This window comes from Hemiscyllium ocellatum, chromosome 17 (genome assembly GCF_020745735.1).
Source record: "Hemiscyllium ocellatum isolate sHemOce1 chromosome 17, sHemOce1.pat.X.cur, whole genome shotgun sequence".
In the NCBI taxonomy this organism is placed as follows: Eukaryota; Metazoa; Chordata; class Chondrichthyes; order Orectolobiformes; family Hemiscylliidae; genus Hemiscyllium; species Hemiscyllium ocellatum.
The window spans coordinates 45,794,534-45,819,102 of NC_083417.1; the positions used below are offsets into that span (position 1 = coordinate 45,794,534).

Genomic DNA, 24,569 nt, shown 5'->3' on the forward strand with positions numbered 1-24,569 from the left:
AGAAGTTCATTTAACTCATTCCCGGGGTGAAGGGATTGTCTTATGCAGACAGGTTAAACAGCTTGGGTCTACTCATCAGAGATTAGAAGAAATCTCTAAGATTGTCTAAGATCTTCAGCCGATCTTAAAAAGGAAGAATGCAAGAAGGATGTGGGGAAACTAGAGCTAGCGGACACTGTTCAAGAATAGGAGGTCCCCTTTTAAGAGGGGGTGAGGAGATTGTTTTTTTCACCTCACAGCCTCATCAGTATGTGTAGAATTCTGTTCACCAGAAGGGAGTGGAAGAGGGGTCATGGAAGTTAGTTAGATTTTGGATAGACATGGCAATCAAAGGTTTATAGGGAGCAGACAGGACAGTGGAATTGAGACCACAACCAGATCAGTCATGATCTCATTGAATGGTGAAGCAGACTGGGAGCAGATTGAGTGGCCAACTCAAGCTGCCAGTTTCAATGTTCCTATTTCTTATGGCTGTCCTACATGCAATTTCATACCTACAGCAATGTGACTGACTCTTATACAGCCTCTGAAATGACCCAGGAATCTACTTAGTTGTGGTAACTACTACAGATTGCTTTCAAGGGCAGATGAACATAGACACCAAATAATGGCCTTGCCTACAAAACTCACATCCCTTTTGATCAGCTGAAACATTTCAAAGCATTCAGGCATATTATCCTTTAATTATAAACTACTACTTTCCTAACACATTGGTTGAACCCATTTACAATTTCCCACTTTCCCTCCCTCCCCTTTTCAGAAGGATAAAGTAAAATGAAGAGTTTTCCGGCCAAAGAGATGTTTTTTAAATGGAGAGAACTTCCTAAGATTATAGATCCAATAGTTACACTGTTCTCGCCCATTACCTTTAAAATTTTAGGATGGAAACAATTTGTTTAAAAGGGATTTGTTGCTTTTCATGATCATGGCTTTCTTCATTGCTATAACAGTATTTAATGTTAACTTTAATAAGTCTGTGTCCTTGATTCAATAACAGGTTCCTTCGAATTTGCGAAAAATTGACCTCTTCCTCTTATGTAAATGCTGACACAAAATGATTACTCAACAGGATTTCCAAGGAGTTGTGGAGAATGTAGAGAACTTTCAAAAAGGTGTGGAACCTGAATCCTAATTCCTCATCCTATTCCTGGTGCTCCCAGTTTTTGTCAGAGTGGGGTAAAAGGATGTGGACTGGTACAGGTTGTGAACTAACACCCTAAACACCCAACCTTTTGGTTCCATAGTGGGATAGGCATCTAGCTTTCCACAATTTTTATGAAGTCAGGCCAGCTTTTCATAGGCCATGGCACGTCCTTGGTCTTGTGAGCTATTTCTGCTTAAGTGGACCTTTGAAAGGCAAATCAAAACGACATTATCCTGGTCAAGCTATGATAGGACGTAGGCTGGCAAAAAGACTTAATAGCCCAAGGGGAGCAGGTAGAGGGACATCAGCTGACATGGATCGAGAATAAGTGGTGAATGTGAGGCAACAAGAGTTAAAGAATCTTATGTTAAATAAAACAACTGAGAAGAATGTCTTATTACTCTTTCCAACAACACACCATTAGCCTTTTTCTAAACAGCTCAAAGCATCAGGGATTTGCATCCTGGACAATGTTAGAAAGGCAAGGTTGTGACTTACCTGAGTAAGGTGTTTCTGCATTGACCTTATAACCCTTCATTCATCTCAACAATTATTCAGCAAGCTTCACAGTTACGAGCAAAGTTTTTCATCTGCTAATGTTTAACCTCTCGGTATGAAGGGCAAATCAGAATCATCAATTCAGTCTAAGATCGATATCAGTGAAAAAATTGCATCCTGCTGGAGATGGAAACAACTGATGACACCTCAAAAGAAAGTTCAGAGCAGCAGAGAGTGTTCTCTCATATTTGCTGAGCAAACATTACAATTCATGGTGAGAAGGGAGACAAAACCACTTAACCCCGACATCATGCCTTCAATGAAGATTGGGACTGGATTTTCGAGTGCCGAAATGGAGGCAGGCTACACACAACAATGGCCTGAGAATCACACATCACAGCGTGCTACCTTTGGTCCCAATCTGCCACTTTTTGCAAGGCAGGGGGCAGAGAGGTAGGGGTGGGGTGGGGTGGTATTGGAAATTAGGACAGGCAAGTGGGACCACCTGTATTGTACCATTTAGGTAATTAGTCAGCTCCTGAAGAGCTCATCTTCTACGATCCCAAAATGTCCGTGGGCCGGCAGTCTTCAGAAGCTGTAAAAAGCTGAACACTCACTGTCCATCAGGAACAGAGTCAGCAGCCTGTAAAAACTTTAATTTGATTGAAGAAAAAGTGGAGCTTTAAAGAAAATCTATTACACGGTAATGAAATTTTAATAAGATGAACATTTCCTTAGTCTATAATGTGTTCCACTTTCAGTAATGGCTGTCAAATTGACCGGCATCTCTGGTGTTCCTCATTCATTTCCACAACTCCCCATCCCCCAACCACTGTTAGTAAATTAGCTGCCACTGCTGACCCCTCACCATTAACCCTTCACCTCCAGCAAAAGTCAGCAGCTTTATCTGCAAACTGTTGGAGGTGCCTTCACAATCTGGAAATCTCCAGACTCCCAGCTCCATCGTCCTGGAAGTGTACCAGGTGGTTTCCTGGCAAGAAATGGGAAGGCTAGTCCCCTACTCAGAATCTAGCTGTAAATGAACACAGGGCAATGGGACAGAAAACAGTGTCCATGCCATAAGAGGACTGTGATATAAAGGAGAGGGGGAGGCAGGTATTCATGGGTAGAGCATAAACCTCCATATTGAGAACATTCTTAATGTTGTTGCTTCTTGTAGCTAGATCTACCAGGGGCTCAGACATCTGGAAATGCTACGTTCATCTGTTTTGTGATATCCTCACGCATCCACTGTGGCTCATCTGCAACTGCACTGTAACTTCCATCATCCACCGACAGCTATCTCTTTGTGCTGCCCTGCACTTTGCCCCTTAAAAGAGATCCCTGCAATTTTCACTTGGGATCAAAAGACTTAAATATTGATATTTTCATTTCTGATGTCATTCATTACGTTTTATGTTTTGCAATGTCAAACACCTCTCCATTTGATTTATGGTTTGTGCATGGAAGTTTCAGCATGCATCTTAACATCCACATTCCAATAGCTTTTATTTACTTCCCCATTACATATTGTCCAGTTTTTTAGGCATACAGGGAAGTGAATAGAATGCTGCATCTTCTGAGTTTTCTCCTGCTCCAAGTCTGAATTTGCTTGTTCAGACCTCCTTCACAATTATTTCTGGCTATATCTATCATTCTCTTCACTTCCACATCACATCTGCCATCTTTCATTTCCACTTGTCCTAAATAGTCAAACTTCTCTTCTTGCTTCAGAGTGAGACCATTCACTTTAACCCTCACTTTAGCTTCTTCTAATGTGTTCCTTTTGACTAGCATTGTTTCAGCCACTTTGGCATTCACACTCAATCCATTTTCTAAGCTTCTAAATTTCACTTGATCTGTGATATGTCACAGGGCCTCTACTGATTTTGTGAAGAGTACTGTGTCAATGTACAGAAAGTATGTTATACTGTTGCCTCCAATTTTATCCCTGGCAGTATATAAAATATATTTGTTCTGTGGACAGATTGAATAATTTTGGTGACAGCACAGTCTTGTTGTACACCTCTCTTCGCTTGAATCATATCTGATTGTCCCTCTTCTAGCTTGAAGCCACTATTTGGTTTGAATGTAGACTGTGGATAAATCTCACATCTTTACTGTCGATGTCACATTTCACTAACATGTCTATTAACTTTTGGTGATAAACACAATTGAAAGCTTTTCCATCGTCTACGGAGCCAAGATGCTGAAATGAGCATAGGAATACGAGTCCGATCAGCAGACTAGATAAGATTATTGAAGGGCTATTTCTACCAATCTTGTTCATCCACAGCTTGAAGATGAAGATTCACAATCTAAACCATATTAGTTTGGGTGCTTTGAAAAAGTGCAAGAAAGACCTGTGGGTTTTATGCAAAATTTAGAAGTCAAATGGCATATATCCACCCTTTCGACTGAGGTTCATTATTCTTTCCATAGTTTAAAAGCAACCAACTTCCTATTTGTTTAAAGACAGCCATAGAACTCACAAGTTATGTAATGCATTGGCATAGCATGTGATGATTCCAAAATGTCATTAGAATGACTTAAGGCTTGCTCACTGTGACCTTATACAGGACAAGTATAATGTGTTGAATGTATTTTCAAACAGGTAGTGGTACAATCTTTTTGAGAAGATTTAACGATAAGTCATAAATGATTAACTGACTGGAAAAGGAACAATTCTTTCTTGAGTTTTAAATAATAAACTTATAATTAAATTCACTGCTTTTAAGATGCATCTTACATGATCCCTTTCATAAAACTATTGCAATTAATTTATTCAGTGATCTTTTGATCTTTAAACCATTACATGTACTATGGCAAAAACATCAATTAAATCAAACTTAAAGGAACATTTTCTGTTTGCTTTAACCAAATACTAATTGCAGCTTCAATGTTTGATTCAATTGTGGATTGTCACAGACGACATGAAGTTGGAAAATTGACATTCGAGGTAATCGAGAATGCAATGTCATTTCTATTAATTAATTTTCTGAAAACTAATGTGTGCTTACTTGAACCCTGATGAATTAAAACAATTTTCCAACATGAGAAGGGTCAAATTGAAGACAAAGGTCTGAAAATTTACTGGAGGCAATTACCTAGGTGGTGGGGGGAGAAATTCCAGATGGACAATTTAGAAGTCTGGGTTTCCTCAGATGCGGTTAGATTTTAACTGTGATATTTCTGCTTAACAAGTTTGACGTCCAGAAGTCAGCCGGGTGTTTTGGCTTCCAGTTTGCTATGATCACTCCAGCAAAGTCTACAAGACCAACAGGTGGGTCAAAGACATGATTTCAAGTTTGAGGGTTCAAAACTCCAACCCTGTATGGGCATGTGTGCAAGCCTGGGTTGTGGGGTCCTTTTCCTAGAGTGCATAGCAGGGACAGAGAGCTCAGAGACTGAATTTCATTTGGATATGGGTGAATCTAAAAGGGATCCAATCTGGAGTGTGGGGCTCCATGCATTGGGCGGAATTCAGATGCATGGGAGTTTGGGATTGAAGTGAGGGAAGGATGAAGTACTCCTGCTAGCCTACAAGTCATGCTGTAGAAGTACTTGTCTTTTCGCCAAAACATCTTTGCCTGCCTAGAGTTGTTGGTTATCCCCCCGAGGCTGGGAAAACCTGGCCGCGCAATTTTACAACTGCAATGTAAGTTCAATCAAGGTAGCTGGCTGGCCTCATTAACATGTTCAAATTGTTAAACTGCCTTCTGTCCGCTGGTTCGCTGTTACCCCTTGTCCCACTGCCAGGCATCCACAGGTTGGAACTGGCTCCCAATTTGTTCAGCATTTCCTCCCCATTTAACAGCCCCCGGCCCCCACCCGACCTCACAAGCTCATCCGTCTCAAAATTCCCCTCAGAAATATCTCACACAGTGGATCTTCACAGCTGGAACCCAATAGTCTCCAAGTCACTGCTGAAATAAAAAACAGCTCTGAAATGGGGTCAGCAATTCAACTACACAAAACAACTGCAGTGTGAAGAATTGTGTTGATTGTTACAGACAAGCTCGGGACGTCATAATGAAGACTACTGGGACCAAAGCAAAAAATGTCTTTTGTTCCTTTTCAACTAAACCCATTCTTGTCGTTCTTGGCAATCTTCGTAATTAATCATAACTTTTTTTTATTCTTACTGGATTGGTTAGAGACTGAAGCATAAACCACTTAGACCTTCACTCGATTATTCATTTTAGTAAAAGCATGTGCTTTTTTTTTTCCTCGATTAGAACTGTTATAATTCTTCTGCAATACACCACATTGCAAAAAAAAATATTTTCTTGCTAACTTTTTGACTAGCGTCTTTTGTCTCTTTTCAGTTCTTTCCTGAAGTTATTGACTCTTGGCTGGGATCTGGTTACAGCTTTTCACTCAAGAGCACACTGGCACACTGACAGTGGTCTTTGCTCTTACTGCTGCCACTGGCAGCAACACAGTCCCAGTTTATTCGGGAGGGATTGTTGGATAATTAACAGGAGAAGAATCCTTAAAAATTATTTTCAACTTCCCTAACCTGAGGGAGTGAACTTTTAATGCCTCACTGCTGTTCCAGGTGAAATTAGTTAACTCCGCACAGGTCTGTAAAGGTAAATGATTCAGTAAAAACTTCCTGAGCCACAATGTGGTGGATTCTTACCTCCCTCTGTGCAATATCCCAGCAAGCCTATTCTAAATCAATGGTAATTAATGTGAGCAATAAATACTGACCTAGTCAGTGACATCCACATTGCATGAATGAATAAAAACAAGTAATTCTTGCTATTTTATCTGTCATTAGATTTTGTATACATCTAAAAACTAATTTTTTGATTTTATATACACACACACACACACACACACACACACACACACACACACACGATCGGTGTGGACTGGTTGGGCTGAAGGGCCTGTTTCCACACTGGAGGGAATCTACATATATCAGGGTTCCTCTGATCCTTAATTTATAAAATCAATTTATTATATTCCCTTTTTCGTCATGTTGTCAGGTACAAATGAATACTCAGCAAAATGTACAAAACCTAAGTGCTTTGACAGGATTATTTTATGAATAACTATTAATTGCAGAATGCATGAAATGGCATCATTTAAATCTGTTGCAACTTTCTAGTTACACAAACTCACTAGGTAAACCTGACAGAACAGGTTAGAAACGCTGCAGCTTCAGTCAAACTTACTGAAGTGGGACAGGCTGTGTTAACTGCCCCATCTCCAATACTGGGAACAGGAGCACCAGAATATTTCAGCTGTGTGTGCTGGCAGCTACTAGGCTTCATGGCTTATTAAAGTAGGGAGATTCAGAATGGCATGCTGCCACTTCAAGAAAGAGCTCACTAGTTTCAAATTGTATCAAGGACAAAGATAAATGACAGCAAAATGCTTACTGTTCTGCAGAGGAAACACAGAACCTACAATGTTAAGGTAATTGAAAACCTACGGGGACATTTTGGACAGACATTAGGGGAGGATAATTGAACATCTCTGAAGAATGTTTCAGATTATCATGCTGGAGTCCAAATTGCAAAAAAAAAGAGATTACTCTCAGATTTGGTGTGTTTGGAAATACAGTGGACAACCATTGTATTCTATTCAGACATTTTTGAAAATCAGAAATGCAGTGGTCTCTGATGTTTTAATCAGAACAATAAAGGATTAACAAAGCCATTGATTACGAAATTGTTGCTTTGGTTTTGCATGACAGGATTAACACTGCAAAACTCGAAGAGCCAATAAACTTAGCTTTCCTGAGTGATCATCTTGAGGATGCAAGAAAATAAGGCAGAACAACTTTGGAATCTAAAGCACATACTTTTGAAAGACCTCAGGAATTCTCCACATCTATTCATGGCAATAGGTAATCACTGGTTTAGTACAAAATGGGAAAAGAGAATGAATATAGCACTCGGCGACTTCTTGAAAAGAACATAATTAAGTAAAATCAGGCATGCAGTCATTGGCCTGTAGAGCCTGTTCCATCATTCACTATGATCATGGCTGGTCTTAGACTTCAATTCCATCTTCTTGCTCACTCCATACATCCCTTGAGACACTAAAAATCCATCTCTCTCAATATTAAATATATACAATCAGAGTATTTACAACCTTCTGGTGTAGAATTCTATAGATTCATAGCCCTTTCAAAAAAGCAATTTCTCCTCGTCACAATTCCAAATGATTGGCCACTTATGCTAAAACCGTTCCAGGTCTTAAATTCCATAACCATTGCAGACAACCTCTTAACGTTGACTTTATCAAATGCCTTCAACATCATAATGAGAAAGCTGCTTCTTCTTCTAAACGCCAGAGGTTAGAAGCCCAATGTACTCAGCTCTGTATCATTGGATAACTCCCTGATCCTGGGACCAACTCAGTGTATCACCTCAGTGTACCACCTCCATCTATCTGTTTCCATTCGAAATTGTGGAGAACAATGCCACGCTGCACATCAGATGTGGTCTCGCCAAAACATTGTGAGAGTTTAGCCAGACATCTTGTCCTTCAATCTGCTAGCGACAAAAACCAACATGCCAATTACCTTCTTACTGCAGTGCAATGCTGACTTGAGCATTCCTTGTACAAGCAGATGAGTTATATGTTCCAAGCATATAAAAATAAATTCTGCTTTATTATTCTTATGACCAAAGTGAAGAAACTCACTTGCGAGCATTACATTCTACCTATCATCTTTTTGCCCAGTCATTTAACCTGTCTTTATCTCTTTGCAGACCGTGCCTCGGTGTCCTCCCCAACAAGTCACTATCTCAACTAGCTTTGTATTACTAGCAACCATGATATATAACTTATTGTATACGTAAGTCTTTCTCTTCATCACTCATATATACCAGAACTAGCCAAGGCCTCAGTACTGATCCTTGTGACATTCCATTATTTACTGCTGTCAACTTTATAATGCATGATTTTTATCCCGTCTCTAATTACTGCATCTTAATCAGTCCTCTATCCAGAAGCCAGAGGATTGGAAAGCCTTTAAAAGTCAGCAGAGGACCAGTAAAAAAAGCAATAGAGGCGGAGATGAAATATGAGAGTAAGCTAGCTTGTAATATTGAAGATGAAAGTGGTGTTTTAAGATAAATAAAAGGTAAGAGAGATAGACAAAGAATTGACACTGGATTGCTGGAAAATGAAGCTGGAGAAGTAGCCATGGGAAACAAAACAACGGCAGAGGAACTGGAGAGGTACTTTGCATCAGCCTTCACGGTGGAATCCACCATTAACATATCAGAACCTCAAGAGAGTCAGGAGGCAGAGGTGAGTGTAGTACTAATGAGAAGGTGCTGGAAGGTTTGAAGGTGGATATATCACTTGGACATGGGTGGACTACAAAGCCAGAAATTTGAAAGAGACAACCAAGGAAATTGTGAAGGCACTAGGGGTATTCTTTTAGGAATCACTGGAGTCAAGGAGACTCCCAGAGGACTGGAAAATGGCTAATGTTAGACTGCTGTTTATGAAGGAAGGAAGACAGAAGACAGGAAGCTATGGGCAAGTTAGCCTGACCCCAGTCGTTGGTAAGATTTTAGAGTTCATTTTAAGGGTGGGTACTTGGAAGTGCATGGTAAAGTAGGGCTATGTCAGCACGGCTTCATCAAGGGGAGGTCCTGCTTGACAAATCTGTTAGAGTTCTTTGAGGAGGTAAAGGACAAGTTAGACAAAGGAGAACCCAGTTGACCTTATAGATTTGGATTTTCAGAAGGTCTTTGAGAAGGCGCCACACAGGAGGTTGCTAAACAAGATAAGAGACCATGGTGTTAGGGGCAACATACTGGCATGGAAAGAGGATTGGCAGTCTGGCAGAGGGCAGAAAGTAAGAATAAAGGGGTCTTTTTCAGCATGGCAGCTGGCAACTAGTGGAGTTCTGCAGGGGTTAGTGTTGGGACAATTGTAGATGTCACATAAATAATTTGGACAAAGGAATTGAAAGTACTGTGTGTCATCTGCAAACTTAATCAAAGATAACTGGAGGGACAGTTTCACATTGCTAATCCACCTACCTTACACATCTCTGGACACTTTGGGCAATTTAGCATGGCCAATCCACCTAATCAGCGCAGCTTTGGACTGAGGGAAGAAGCCTGAGCACCCAGAGGAAACCCATACAGACACGGGGTGAATGTGCAAACTTCACAAAGAGTTGTCAGAAGCTGAAATTGATCCTGGGTCCTTGCCATTGAGGCAGCAGTACGAACCACTGAGCCACCGTGCATTTTGAGAGGGCTAGAATACAACAGCAGAGTTCAACTGCTGAGATCGTATAAGGCTCTGGTCAGACCTTGTGAGCAGTGCTGGACGCTATATCCAAGGATGGATGTGCTGGACTTGGAATGGGTGCAGAGGAGATTTACAAGAATGCTTCCAGGGATGAAGGGCTTGGCCATATTAGGAGCAATTGAGAACTCTGAATGAGTACCTGATTGAGTTCCGAAGGACGAAGGCTGGAGGATCTGATTGAAACTTTGAATACTGACAGGCCTGGACATGGAGAGGATGTTTCCACTAGTTGGAGGGACTAGGAGCCAAGGGCACAGCCTTAATGAAGTTACAGTGTCCTTAGAACTGAGTTGAGGAAGAATTTCTTCAGCTGCAAATGTGTTGCTGGTCAAAGCACAGCAGGTTAGGCAGCATCTCAGGAATAGAGAATTCGACGTTTCGAGCACAAGCCCTTCATCAGGAATAAGAGAGAGAGAGCCCGAATTTCTTCAGCCAGACAGTGCTAAATCGGTGAAATCCATTGTGGAGGCTAAGTCATTGAGTGCAATAAAGATAGGCTCTTGTTTAGTGAGGGAATCAAATGTTATGGGGAGAAGGCATGAGAATGGGTTTGGAAAACATAGCAGCACCATCAAATAGTGGAGCAGACTTGATAGGCCAAAAGACCTAATTCTGCTCCGCAGGTCTTACTGTCCATTCTAATATTGTGCGCTTAACTCCAGGGGTCTTATCTTGCTTACTAAGCTTTGTGTGGCACTTTAAAGAGAATTTTTTAAAAGATTGGATTTTTTAGAGGAGATTCCCTACAGTGTGGAAGAACTCGATTACATTTCCCTTTCATAAAACTGGGTTGCCTTGTTCGACTCAAGTGTACTTTTCTAAGTGCAGTCTAAGAAGCTTCGGTGAATTTCTGTAGCGCATTTTGTAGATGGTACACACCGCTGCTACTGTGTGTCAGTGGTGGAGGAGTCGGATGCTTGTGGAGATGGTACGAGTCAAGTGAGCTCCTTGGTCCTAGAGGGTTTCATAATTCTTGAATGTATTTGAAATTGCACTCATTCAAGCAAGTGGGAAGCATTCCATGACATCCTTGACTTTTACCGTGTGGAAAGACATTTGGGCAGACAGGATTCATAGCTTCTGATCTACTCAAGAATCTCGAACAAAGAGACATAGTTTCAAAAAGAAGAAAGTGACCATTTCTGATACTGATGAGGAGAAATTTCTTGTCTCGCAAGGCCTTCCGTAGAGAGTAGCAGGACTTAGTTAATGAATATTCAAAGCTGACCTAAACTGATTTTGGATTGATGAGGGAGTTGAGCATTGTAGGGGAGTTGTTGTCACAGGCAAGAAGTCAAGATTTAGGTGCAAACAGATCAGTCATGATCTTTTAAATTGTAGAGCAGGGTTCATGGTCCAAATGGCCTCCTGTTTCTTCTGTGTTCAGTGATGCAAGTAAGATACTAATTTTGTCGATGATTTTGATACGATCTTTGCACAGTTTTCACATCTTTAATTTGCACCTTCATCTAAGAGCTGTTTCATGCAATTCCTTTTCAAATTAAAAAAAAAGCCTCCATGGATTGTTGACTGCTCCCTCCAATAAAAATCATGAACTCAATCTTTGTTTCAATTGGGTGTCTAACTATCACATTTGTTTTAAAGTTTTACCTGTCTTCACCCAGGCTCCCTACTTCTACATCAGGATCTCTACCCCTGTCTAAGCACATGAATGGCTGAAAACCTTGTCATTGCCTTTTGCTACCTCCAGACTTGCCTCACTCAAGGAGAATTTCAGGTTTTTATGACCAAATGAAGGCCATCATCAGGGGCTAAATAGAATGTTTCCTGTGAACCTGCTGGAATGTGTCAATGCCTGTATATGACTGCCTGCAAGCAGAAAGGGTGAGGGAATGGGGAGAGGATTGGGTAGCAGAGAGGAATTAGTGTTGCTGGGTCTAGTGGCCCAGCGATTGAACTCACTTTTACACTTAAAATTTCAAGCTGATGGTACAGAGCTTAGCTCAGAATGAATTCCCAATTGGATTTCTTGGTGACTATCTTAGCTTTGTGGCCTCTAGCTGCTCCTCATGAAGAGAGACATTCTTTCAGCATCTGATTTTAGCTTTTCATAATTTTAAAAACTTTTTTAGGTCACCCCTCAGCCTCTTCTTTCAGAAGAAAGGTGTCAATCTTTTTCTCGTCCGGGGTCCCTGATTTATGAATGTCCGACTTATGAGCACTCGTACTTTTGAATGTATATTATTTTAATTTTTAAAAGCAAAATTTTTTTTTACAAATAGCTTTTTTCCATTGTTCTGCATTGTACTCTTGTGTACAAATTGACTTGTAAACAGACTCCACCTCTTCTTCTATATGCCAATGAATACAAGTCAAACCTGTCCAACTTTCTCTCATTAACCACTCCCTTCATCCCATGAATCCCTGCTGAAGTGCTTCCAATACATGTATATTCTTCCTTAAGTAAGGAGACCAACGCTACACACAGGCATGGGAACCTAGACAGTAGCTTTAGGGTGCAGGACCTCGAGTGTAGGGAGGTTAGGAACACGGCATCAATCTCGAAGGAGGGTGCCTGTAAACAGGAAGGTGGCTTGAAGTGTGCATACTTCAATGCGAGAAGTATACGAAATAAGGTAGGTGAACTTGCAGCGTGGGTTGGTACCTGGGATTTCGATGTTGTGGCTATTACGGAGACATGGGTAGAACAGGGACAGGAATGGCTGTTGCAGGTTCCAGGGTTTAAATGTTTTAGTAGGGTCAGAGGTGGGGGTAAAAGAGGGGGAGGTGTGGCATTGCTTGTCAAGGATAGTATTACAAAGATGGAAAAGACAATGGATGAAGACTCACCATCTGAGGTAGTTTGGGTTGAAGTTAGAAATAGGAAAGGTGTGGTCACCCTGTTAGGAGTTTTCTACAGGCCTCCTAATAGTCCTAGAGACGTAGAGGAAAGGATTGCGAGGATGATTCAGGAGAAGAGTGAAAGTAATAGGGTGGACTCTCCCTCTTTATGGGCATTTAAACGGGCATTAGATAGGCATATGGAGGATAGTGGGCTAGTGGAGGTTAGGTAGGCTTGGGTCGGTGTAACATCGAGGGCCAAAGGGCCTGTGCTGCGCTGTATTTTTCTATGTTATGGGGGACTTTAACTTTCCAGATACTGACTGGGAAAGCTATAGCTCGAGTACATTAGCTGGGTCGGTGTTTGTCCAATGTGTGCAGGAGGGTTTCCTGACACAATATGTAGACAGGCCAACAAGAGGTGAGGCCATACTGAATTTGGTTCTGGGTAACAAACCAGGCCAGGTGTTAGAATTGGAGGTAGGTGAGCACTTTGGGGACAGTGACCACAATTCGTTGATTTTTACTCTAGTGATGGAGAGAGATAAGTGTGCACTGCAGGGCAAGGGTTATAGCTGGGGGCAGGGAAATTATGATGCAGTGAGGTATGACTTAGGATGCGTGGCTTGGAAAAGTAGGCTTCAAGGGAAGGGTACAATCGATATGTGGAGCTTGTTCAAGAAGCAACTATTGAGCGTCCTTGATAAGTATGTACCTGTCAGGCAGGGAGGAAAGGGAGGAAAGGTTTAATAAGGAATTGGAATCCCTTGTTAAAGGGCAGAGGGCGGCCTATGTAAAGATGAGGCATGAAGGTTCAATTGGGGCAATTGAGAGTTATAAAGTAGCCAGGAAGGATCTGAAGAGAGAGCTAAGAGCAGCAAGGAGGGGACATGAAAAGTCCTTGGTTGGTAGGATTAGGGAAAACCCAAAGGCTTTCTATAGGTATGTCAGGAATAAAAGAATGACTAGGGTAGGAATAGTAAAAAAAGTGAGGTCTGCAGATGCTGGAGATCAGAGCTGAAAATGTGTTGCTGGTTAAAGCACAGCAGTATAGGCAGCATCCAAGGAACAGGAGATTCGATGTTTCGGGCCAGAGCCTTTCATCAGGGTAGGAATAGGTCCAGTCAAGGATAGTAGTGGGAAGTTGTGCGTGGAGGCTGAAGAGATTGGGGAGACACTGAATGAATACTTTTCGTCAGTATTCACTCAGGAACAGGACATTGTTGCCGATGTGAATATTGAGTCACAATTAATTAGAATGGATGGCTTTGAGGTATGCAGGGAAGAGGTGTTGGAAATCCTGGAAAGGGTGAAAATAGATAAGTCCCCTGGGCCTGATGGCATTTATCCTAGGATTCTCTGGGAAGCAAGGGAGGAGATTGTGGAGCCATTGGCCTTGATTTCTATGTCCTTGTTGTCTATAGGAATAGTGCCAGAAAACTGGAGGATAGCAAATGTGGTTCCCTTGTTCAAGAAGGGGAGTAGGGAAAACCCTAGTAACTATAGGCCGGTGAGTCTCACTTCTGTTGTGGGCAAAGTCTTAGAGAGAATTGAAAGGGGTAGGATTTATGAACATCTGGATAGAAATAATGTGATCAAGGACAGTCAGCATGGTTTTGTTAAGGGCAGGTCGTGCCTCACAAACGTTATTGAATTCTTTGAGAAAGTGACAAAGGAGGTGGACGAGGGTAAAGCAGTAGATGTGGTGTATATGGATTTTAGTAAGGCGTTTGATAAGGTTCCCCATGGTAGGCTACTGTAAAAAATACGGAGGTGTGGCATTGAGGGTACTTTAGAGGTTTGGATTAGGAATTGGCTGGCTGGAAGACGACAGAGGGTAGTAGTTGATGGTAAAGGTTCATCTTGGAGTGCAGTTACTAGCAGTGTTCCGCAAGGATCTGTTTTGGGACCATTGCTGTTTGTCATTTTTATAAATGACCTGGAGAAGGAGCTAGAAGGTTGGATGAGCAAGTTTGCGGATGATATGAAAGTAGGTGGAGTTGTTGATAATGAGGAAGGATGTGACAGGTTACAGCGGATATACATAAGCTGCAGAGCTGGGCAGAAAGGTGGCAAATGGAGTTCAATGTAGGTAAGTGTGAAGTGATTCACTTTGGTAAGAGTAACAAGAAGATGGGATACTGGGCTAATGGTCGGATACTTGGTCGTGTGGATGAGCAGAGGGATCTTGGTGTCCATGTCCACAGATCTCTGAAAGTTGCCACCCAGGTAAATAGTGCTGTGAAGAAGGCATATGGTGTACTGGCTTTTATTGGTAGAGGAATTGAGTTCCGGAGTCCTGAGGTCATGTTGCAGTTGTATGTGACTCTGGTGCGGCTGCATCTGGAGTATTGTGTGCAGTTTTGGTCGCCATACTATAGGAAGGATGTGGAGGCACAGAGGAGGTTTACCAGGATGTTGCCTGGTATGGTAGGAAGATCGTATGAGGAAAGGCTGAGGCACTTGGGGCTATTTTCATTGGAGAAAAGAAGGTTTAGGGGTGACTTGATAGCGATGTACAAGATGATTAGGGGTTTAGATAGGGTTGATAATGAGAACCTTTTTCCATTTATGGAGTCAGCTATTACAAGGGGGCATAGCTTTAAATTAAGGGGAAGTAGGTATAGGACAGATGTTAGGTGTAGATTCTTTACTCAGCGAGTCATGAGTTCATGGAATGCCCTGCCAGTAACAGTGGTGGACTCTCCCTCTTTATAGGCATTTAAACAGGCATTGGATAGGCATATGGAGGATAGTGGGCTAGTGTAGGTTAGGTAGGCTTGGGTCGGCGTAACATCAAGGGCCAAAGGGCCTATGCTGCGCTGTATTTTTCTATGTTCTATGTTCTAGCACTCAAGGTGTGGCTGCATCAAGTTGCCATATATTTCCTTACTTGTATGTTCCATTTCCTTTGTACTAAAAGCAAACACTCCATTTCCCTTCCTAATTACTTGCCACATGTACAAACGAAATTGTGACTCAGTTACAAGGGCCTCCAGATCCACCTCTACTGGAGCATTCTCCAGTCTCTCTCCACTTAAATTATATTCTGTTTCTCTATTCTTCCAATCTTACTTAGTTCCACATTATACTCTATCTGCCAATTCTGCCTGTTCATTGATCTTATCTATATCCATTAGCAGATACGTTTATCTTATATTTTTCAAACTTAACAGAACAATTTCAACTCAAAACACTGGGAGGTATAAATTCTGCCTACCTACTAAAAACTAGTTTAATAATTAATTTAAACCAGTTGGTGTCAGAATAGCTCGCTAAATATGTACTTCAAGCTACTTGTGACAATTGTCACCATGAAGGCAACAAGGATTTTGTTTTTAATTAATGATTTCTTAGAAGACTTGCGGCAGTTTTTGTTAGAGAGAAGGTTGAGAAGTGACTTAATTGGGACCTATAAGATAATCAGAGGATTAGAGAGTGTGGACAGTGAGAGCCATTTTCCTCAGACAGTGATGGCTAGCATGACAGAATATAGCTTTAAATTGAGGGGTAATAGACACGGGACGGATGTCAGAAGTAGTTTCTTTTATCAGAGGAGTAGGGGGCGTGGAATGCCCTACCTGCAACAGTAGTAGACTCGCTAACTTTAAGGGCACTTAAATTGTCATTGGATTAACATATGGATGAAAATGGAATTGTGTTGACTAGATGGGCTTCAGATTGGTTCCACAGGTCAGCGCAACATCGAGGGCCAAAGGGCCTGTACTGTGCTGTAATGTTCTACATTCCATCAGATAATGGCATTTTCTTCAAATGATTAATACTAATGTTGCTGAAGGCAAAATCCCAGAACAATATCAATTATAATGCTTTTGGAGATGCCAGTGTTGGGCTGCTGTGTGACAGGAGACAAACATGCAAACTCAACTAAACATATTCAGGAAAATGATGCAGCTACATTCTGGATAATACACCTCCATCCAGTTTGGCTTATTGAATTACACCTGAATCCAGCAATGACCATACAAAGAGCTGGTGAGAGCCACACATCGTCAAGGTACACAACACACAATGGGAACACTGTCAGAATTTAGAATGAAGAACACAAAGCCTAAAGAGGACAAAGGTCAGTCAGCATGAATACTGCCTTTGAGCTGACTGAGTGGGTGGCCTGAAGATCATTTCTGCTCCTCCTCATTTCACATTCAGATGAATGTTTAAAAATAATACATTTCTGTAATTATTTTTAGTAAGCCTTTAAAAAGGACTACTTGTTTGATTGATTTAGCATGAGAAAAGCTACCATATTGCTCATATATATGTTGCAGTTAAAACCAGTGTTGATCTGTGGGAAAGGGCCATGAAATCAGAAGTGAACCTTGGACAGGAAATGCACCTAACACTTGTATACAGTTCCAGTGTAAAATAAGCACACCCACACAACATGGCATATTAAGTTGGAACATTTAATGCCCATTTTCCAACTGTAAAATGTCCCAAATTCTGCACTTTCAATTTTAGTCCAGGGAAACACTGGATATTAAAAGAGATCACGTAGCAGCGAATAATCCAAGTACTTACCTCATTACTCGTTGAAAAAGCATGACTTGGATCTGCCATGTTCATATAGTTATTGTTCCCTGCAAACTGGAATAGAAAGAAAATGACTTGAAACCAAATGTCTTTCAATAAACTGTTGGCTGTCGTAGAAAAAAAATCCTTACTAAGTTGCACTATTTTGCATACTGACTTAAATTCAGCGCTTTATTGTGTGTATTAAAGATTCATTCAAAACGTTTAAAAATACCGCAGATTAGATAAATGATTTAAATGTATTCACATTTCTTTCATACTTGGTCTCAATCATTTATTCTGCAGTTTGAATTCATCTCTATTTATATTGCACAGTGACAAAATACTAAAATTGTTGCATTACAATGCATTTCAATTTGATTCAATTGTCATTTAGTGTGACAGCACAACTTAGTTTTTCTCTATAATCTCGTCAGCACTTCAACACAAATGCATTCTCAATGAGGACATTGTCAAATTAAGTCAATGTGAAGATCATAATGACAGATTTACTATTAAATTAACACAGGATATTTAACTTTCAGGTTATTTTTGTATTGGCAATACTGGAGATGCAAACCAGAAATATAATGGTGGAGAAAAACAAAATCGTAAAATATTGAACTTGGACTGGACCTTGGCACTGCTATTAATGAGCAGCTTATGATGACTTAATTACTCTGATGCTGAAGTGTTGCCTCAAGTAATGTACCATTAAATTCGAAGTGACTCATACATTAATTGCCATGAGTGATATTTCTTTGGATGGCCTTACAATGTACAACTTTCATGCTGGTTTGTGAGACCACCTTTCAAAGCAGCAAAACAGTGAAACCCATTTGTGTTGGCAACAGCAAGGTGGAAGATAGCACCTTTAGGACTTTGCCAACATGGAGTCTGACTTTCATGTAATATGGAACCATTGCAACCTGAAAGCTAGGAAGTAATTAATGAACAAACCCATAAAATTTAATTTAAGAACCAGGTCATAACTTTATCAGTGCATAAATAAGGAAGACATCTGACTTTGTAGTTCAATTTTTCAACATCAGGCAATTTTTGTCTTGCTGTGAAATTACAAAGTAAAAGCATGGCTCATAGATTGTATTCTATGAAAGAATTTTACATCTTTTAAAAAAAGAGGAACCAATAAACAGTTTCTTTTTAAATTTAAGGCTAAAGGACTAATTCACTCAAGAAAAACTAACTTCCATTTATGCAGAACCTTATTGCCTTACTCAGAATTGCCAAACTTCCTCACATACAATAAATTGCTACTATTGTGCAGATAAGTTGATGTTTAACAAGACCCACAAATAGTGACAAATTGCATGGTCAAAGCTATTTTAATTGTTGCTAACAGAGGGAGTACATGTTTCGTCTGTCTCATTTGGCATTAGGCACATGAAAGCCTCTCAAGTCCAAACTTAAGAGGGAAGAATATTGGTAGAACATCTTCTATTTTCACTTCTATAGAATAACATTATTTTAACATCTACCTGAAACAGCACATTTAATTCAATTCATTGCCATAGTAAACTTGGACAAAGGCTAGCTTCTCCCACAGCACAGAAATCCATTAGTACTACATTACTGCTACAAAGTATTAGTAGAGATCAACTGATCTAGCTCTGAAGTCTAATAGCCCAATTCACTAAAGGAACTGAAACAGGCCTCAAGTTCACCCATCCAGTAAGACCAGCTCTGCGCCAAAGTGCAAGGACAGAATCATTTGCAGGCTTCAGGCAGGCAGCTGGCACAGGGCAGAAGCGTAGTGCCTACCTGACGGTAACCTGAAAATTACTGTACCTGGGTCACTAATTACTAGCTACCTGACGAAATAGCAGCACTCTAAAAGCGTATTTTTCAAAGAGACTTGAGCTATAATCTGGTGTTGTGCAATTTTCAACTTTGTACACCCCAGTCCAACAACAGCACCTCCACATTATGGTTCTAATTACTGTCAGAAAGTAGTATTTTGGAATCTTTGTAAAATTAGTCTATGATTTTGGTTTTTATGCTGAAATTGGTTAAGCCACTGTTGGAATATTGCGTGCAATTCTGGTCTCCTTCCTATCGGAAAGATGTTGTGAAACTTGAAAGGGTTCAGAAAAGATTTAGAAGGATGTTGCCAGGGTTGGAGGGTTTGAGCTACAGGGAGAGACTGAACAGGCTGGGGCTGATTTCCCTGGAGAGTCGGAGGCTGAGGGGTGACCTTATAGAGGTTTACAAAATTATGAGAAGCATGGATAGGATAAATAGACAAAGTATTTTCCCTGGGGTCAGGGAGTCCAGAACTAGAGGGCATAGGATTAGGGTGAGAGGGGAAAGATATAAAAGTGACCTAAGGGGCAACTTTTTCATGCTGAGGGTGGTACGTGTATGGAATGAGCTGTCAGAGGAAGTGGTGGAGGCTGGTACTATTGCAACATTTAAGAGGCATTTGGGTGGGTATATGAATAGGAAGGGTTTGGAGGGATACGGGCTGGGTGCTGGCAGGTGGGACTAGATTGGGTTGGGATATCTGGTTGGCATGGACAGGTTGGACCAAAGGGTCTGTTTCCATGCTGTACATCTCCATGACTATGACTCTAAATGTCCCAGGGCTCTTCAACTCAGATGTTAACACAAATCTCACAAAATTATGAATCAGTACACCTCAAATACTCAGGCACTAGTTGACATATTTTTCTTTTTCTGTGTGAAGTCAGACCGTGCTAATATTACAGAATATCCATCAAGTTGGTAAGGCTGCATGAATCCATTTGGTGACGTCATGTTGCTTTAATTCATAAAACTCACCTATGAAGAACTGACCAATCAGCATGTATCTAAACTGAGATATTCAGTTATTTCAATAGTCGAGCTATAAGGAAAATACTGTATTAGCATTTTTCTCTGAACTGACTCCAAGTCCAGTGGTGCTCGGTTTTGGGGTCAGCAGAAGATGTAAGCAAAAAGGGAATGAATTAGATGCCATTTATAAGTTTTCACCTTGTTCTCTGCTTCAATGATGTGTCTTATTGACTCAGGATGCCAGCGTTTATACTGCAAGTCCACCCGTGCCTTTGGCATGGACTGTTGTTGTCTACACTGAACTGGTGTAGATTGGAGCCATTCCTACTGGAGAAGAACCATTCAATGTTGTCCTGCAGGGCCAAGTATTATCTTCCCCCACAAGTCATCAGCTTTTCATTAGCAATGCTGTAGCCGAAAGGGTAGCACTGCATAGTAACACAAGGGCCAGTAAAGGCATGTGGAAGACATGCAGAGAGGAAATTCACAAGGATGAATAGTTCAGCTTTGAATATGCTATTGGAAATGTTTTTCATTAGAACATAGAATAGAAAGGTTTTTTGTGGTACTTTCGAATTCAGGATTAAGCCAAAAGGTGACTCTGATAAACTATAGCAAAGTGAGGGAAAGTTGATAAATTTGAAGCAATGGTGACATAATGTCATGAATTTAGAGAAAGCAAAGTTTGCGTGAAGTAGCTCATCATGCACGGTCAGTCCAAACAGTAGCAATTCAGGACACTTCTTCCCTACACCTTAATGACAGTGAGCCCGAGGATGCATGAGATCACCAAGTATTTGGAGACATCATCCAACGAGACCTGGAAGACTGGCCCTGAATGGTTCAGGTGGGAACAATTGCTTCAGAAGACAAGTGGGTTGCTCCAGGTTCCCCATGATTCTCATTGTGGCAGTGAACTCTCTGTACATGGTCAGGTGGCAGAAAGCTGTCAGGAGCCAAGTATAAATTCAATTGACCTGGTCACCCATCATGCCTCAGGTTTGTCACAGTGGCTCATATATGGCGATTCAACATACAGATTCAGAGTCCTAGCTGATGGTTGTTGCACATCTCTCCTGTGGGGCCAACAGGGCCGCACATGAACATACATGAATTGGCAGCAGTATAGGCCATTCAGTGCCAAATCTCTATTTTTCCTTTTGATAAGACCATGGTTGATCAGATTGTGGCCTCAATGTTACTTTCCTGCCTGCCCCCTAACTCTTTCATCCCCTTGTCAAAGAAAAACTAATGGGAAAGCTGGCTGAATATCCAATAATCTATCCTCCACTGATCGCGAAGGAAAATAATCCCATGAACCAACAATCCTCCAAGGAAAAAAAAAACTTATCTATAACTTAACATAAATGGGAGAAACTGGATCAGAAGTAGGCCGTTCAGCCCATTGAGCTGTTCTACCATTCAATGGTTGATTCACTGCCTTTTACTAATATTGTCTCCATTACCATTTATGCTGTTGAAAGTCAAACATTCAAATCAACCTCTTCATTAAATACATTCAAATGACTGAGCTTCCACAGCCCATTGGAGTAAAGAATTCCAAAAGTTCACCATCCCCAGAGTTAAAAAAAATTCTCCTTATCTCTACCTAAAATGGAATCCTAATATTTTAATATTGCGTCCCCTTGTTTTGGACTCCCCCAACAAGGAGAAACATCTTACCCAAATCTACCCTGTCTGTCCCTTTAAGTACTTTACTGACTTCAATGAAATCACTTTTTAATCTCCGAAATTCCAGAGAAGCTAGGCCCAGTTTGCCCAATGTCTCTTCATTGAACAGTCAGGAGCCAGACTGGTGAACCTCCATTACGTTCCCTCCATGTCAATAATACTTTCCAGAGATAAGGAGACAAAAAACTGCACACAGTACTCCAGATCCAGTCCTACATAATTGAAACAAGCCATCACTATTCCTATACACATATCCTCTCACAATAAAGACTAACATTCCATTAGCTTTCCTAATAACTTGCTGCAGCTATGTATTAGTCTTCAGTGACTCATCAACAAGGACACCCAGGTCCTTTTGTGCATCTACACTTTCCAATCTCTTATCACATTAGCAATACTCTCACATCTGTTATTTGTACCAAAGTAAATAACCTCTCACTTTTCCACGTTATATTCCATCTGCCACTTTCTTGCTGAATCACTAAGCTTGTCCAAAATGTTTTACATCTTCACTCAACACTTGTTTCTGCTTCGTTTTGCATCATTTGCAAATTCTACCTGCATGTACAAGGTAGAGTCAAGAGTATTATGAAATACTCTTCATTTTCCTGGATGATGCAGCTACAACACAAGAAGTTCAATGCCATCTGGGACAAACCAAACCCACTTGGCACACGAACCACTACCTTAAACATTCAGTCCTCCCCCACAGCTGATGCACAATGGCAACAATGTACACTTTGAACTGCAGCAACCTCCAAAGGCTTTTTTTTTAAAAACAGCATTTAACCAAACTCCTCATGACACCTCCCACCAAGAAGGATAAGAACAGGAGATGTTGGGAATATGACCATCTAAACGTTCCCTGCATAAAAAAAACTGATAATCATGACTTGGAACCACAGGCATATTGCTGGGTCAAAATTCTGAAATTCCAACTGTAGTAGCACTGTGGCAATCAACTGGAACAGTCCAACAAGGCAGCAGCTCACGATCACCTTTTCAAGGCATTTAGGGGGAAGCTATAATTACTGCCTGGCGAACAACAGCCATATTGGATGAAGAACTAAATAAAAAAAAGAGTACTTCTGAGCTCTACCAGGAAAATGTTAGCCTTTGCTATCCTGAGCTCACGTCTTGCCCCAAAACTACAAAATCCTTGCCACTTGGTTGCCCCAAGTATGAGTGACTCACATGATACCCATAGGATCAGTGCTTGGTTAAGTAAGCTTCCAGTTGATGAAATGGCAATGAGCCGGTTTATTGAAAACGAGTGGGCCTTCTGTGGCCCTCCTGGGCAGACGGCCTAGCATCTCTTTCTTCTTTTTTGGATTTTTAATCCCCACCAGTGAATCTGTATAGTATAGCCCCTCATTTTCTCCTTCCTTTACTGGAGCTGAAAACTGCATACAACACCTCCACTATGGTCTGATTTAGTAACTCATTTTGCCTTGAAATGTTTCCAAGGTGCTTTATGTAAACGTGTGTCATTCTTTGCTCATATGCACATTATGCCCTGCTGTTCACAAATTGACAACAAGCATGAGTGGATGGAAATAACTACCTTTCCAAATTTGTTGTCCCCAAGGAGAGCTGCATGTGTTTCTCAACACCTGGCTCGAACAGTCATTAGCGAGTAGTTAGCAAACCCTTAACCGTTTTATTTTCTCTCTCTGCTTTTGTCATTTGCCGATCCACGTATCGCCCATGGGAGCAATGCTGAAAGTGGCAAGAATTACTATGTTGGCAGTAAATCTGCAATAACAAATCAGTGATCCTAACTTTGCTGATTCTGGTGCACTCGAGGAAAATATAAACCTAAACCCATCATGCTTCCTCAAGAGAACTGTCTGAAACAGCAGCATGATCATTCACCTCGTTCAGGAACTGACCCAGTCTGGATAGAAGGGATATGCGGAACAGATTTCCATTTTATTTATGTTTCTATTCAAATCGCCATATTTAGGCATCTGGTGGAAACAGCTCCCTGCAGATAAGTCTGGGTACTATGAAAATTGCTGATTAAAATGACTGCAGATGTTTGAATGAACGATTCCTGTAAGGATGTTTTTGCCCATCCCTTGAACTGGACTACCCTTGGACTGAATGGCTTTCCAAGCCTCTCAGAGGGCAGTTTAGACACAAACACATTACTGAGAGTTTGGGGTTACATGCCAGCCAGACCAGGCTAAGATGGAAGATTGTTTCCCAAAGAGACAACAGGGTCATCAGTTTGTTTTGGGTGTAATCCTTAATGTTTCATCACAGAACCTCCCACTTCTGCTTTCCCCACATTCACACTCCCAGTTTTGCTCCATCCTCCAAAGAACACTGCCAATTAAAAAAGAAACACATACCTCAGGTTACTGAGAGAAACGAGGGAGGAAATAACTGGGGCCTTAACAGATATCTTTGCAGCATCCTTGAACACAGGTGAGATCCCAGAGAACTGGGGAATTGCTAATATTGTCCCCTGGTTTAAGAGGGCTAGCAGGGATAATCCTGCTTCTACCATCACTATCTATAGTTCCAGGCTACAGCATACATACTAAGTTAATGTCACCATAGCAACTCAGGCTCATTGGTTGACTGGCCAATGTTCATCAGCTTGGTGCCAAAAGCAGAAGTTTTGATCTTCATTCCAGCTGAGATGAATTCAGGATCCATTTCCTTGCCTTTCTCAGGGTCGAGATCATGGTGCCACTGTGGGTTGGGTGTACTATTGGACAGTAAACTCAAGAAGGAAATGACTAATGTTGGAATTAGTGTTAATTATGGAATCTCCAGGACAATTCTGAAGAGTTGA

The 24,569-nt window shown here is 41.1% G+C and overlaps 1 protein-coding gene across 2 annotated transcripts in view; it reads right to left on the reverse strand.

Moving 5' to 3' along the window:
* Positions 1-24,569, reverse strand: part of tox3 (TOX high mobility group box family member 3) — a 113,343-nt gene that overhangs the window by 39,554 nt on the left and 49,220 nt on the right. For both annotated transcript variants that reach the window (XM_060837717.1, XM_060837716.1), the window contains exon 2: positions 17,285-17,350. In XM_060837717.1, the coding sequence (XP_060693700.1) occupies positions 17,285-17,350 (66 nt within the window). The remainder of the gene's footprint in view (positions 1-17,284; positions 17,351-24,569) is intronic.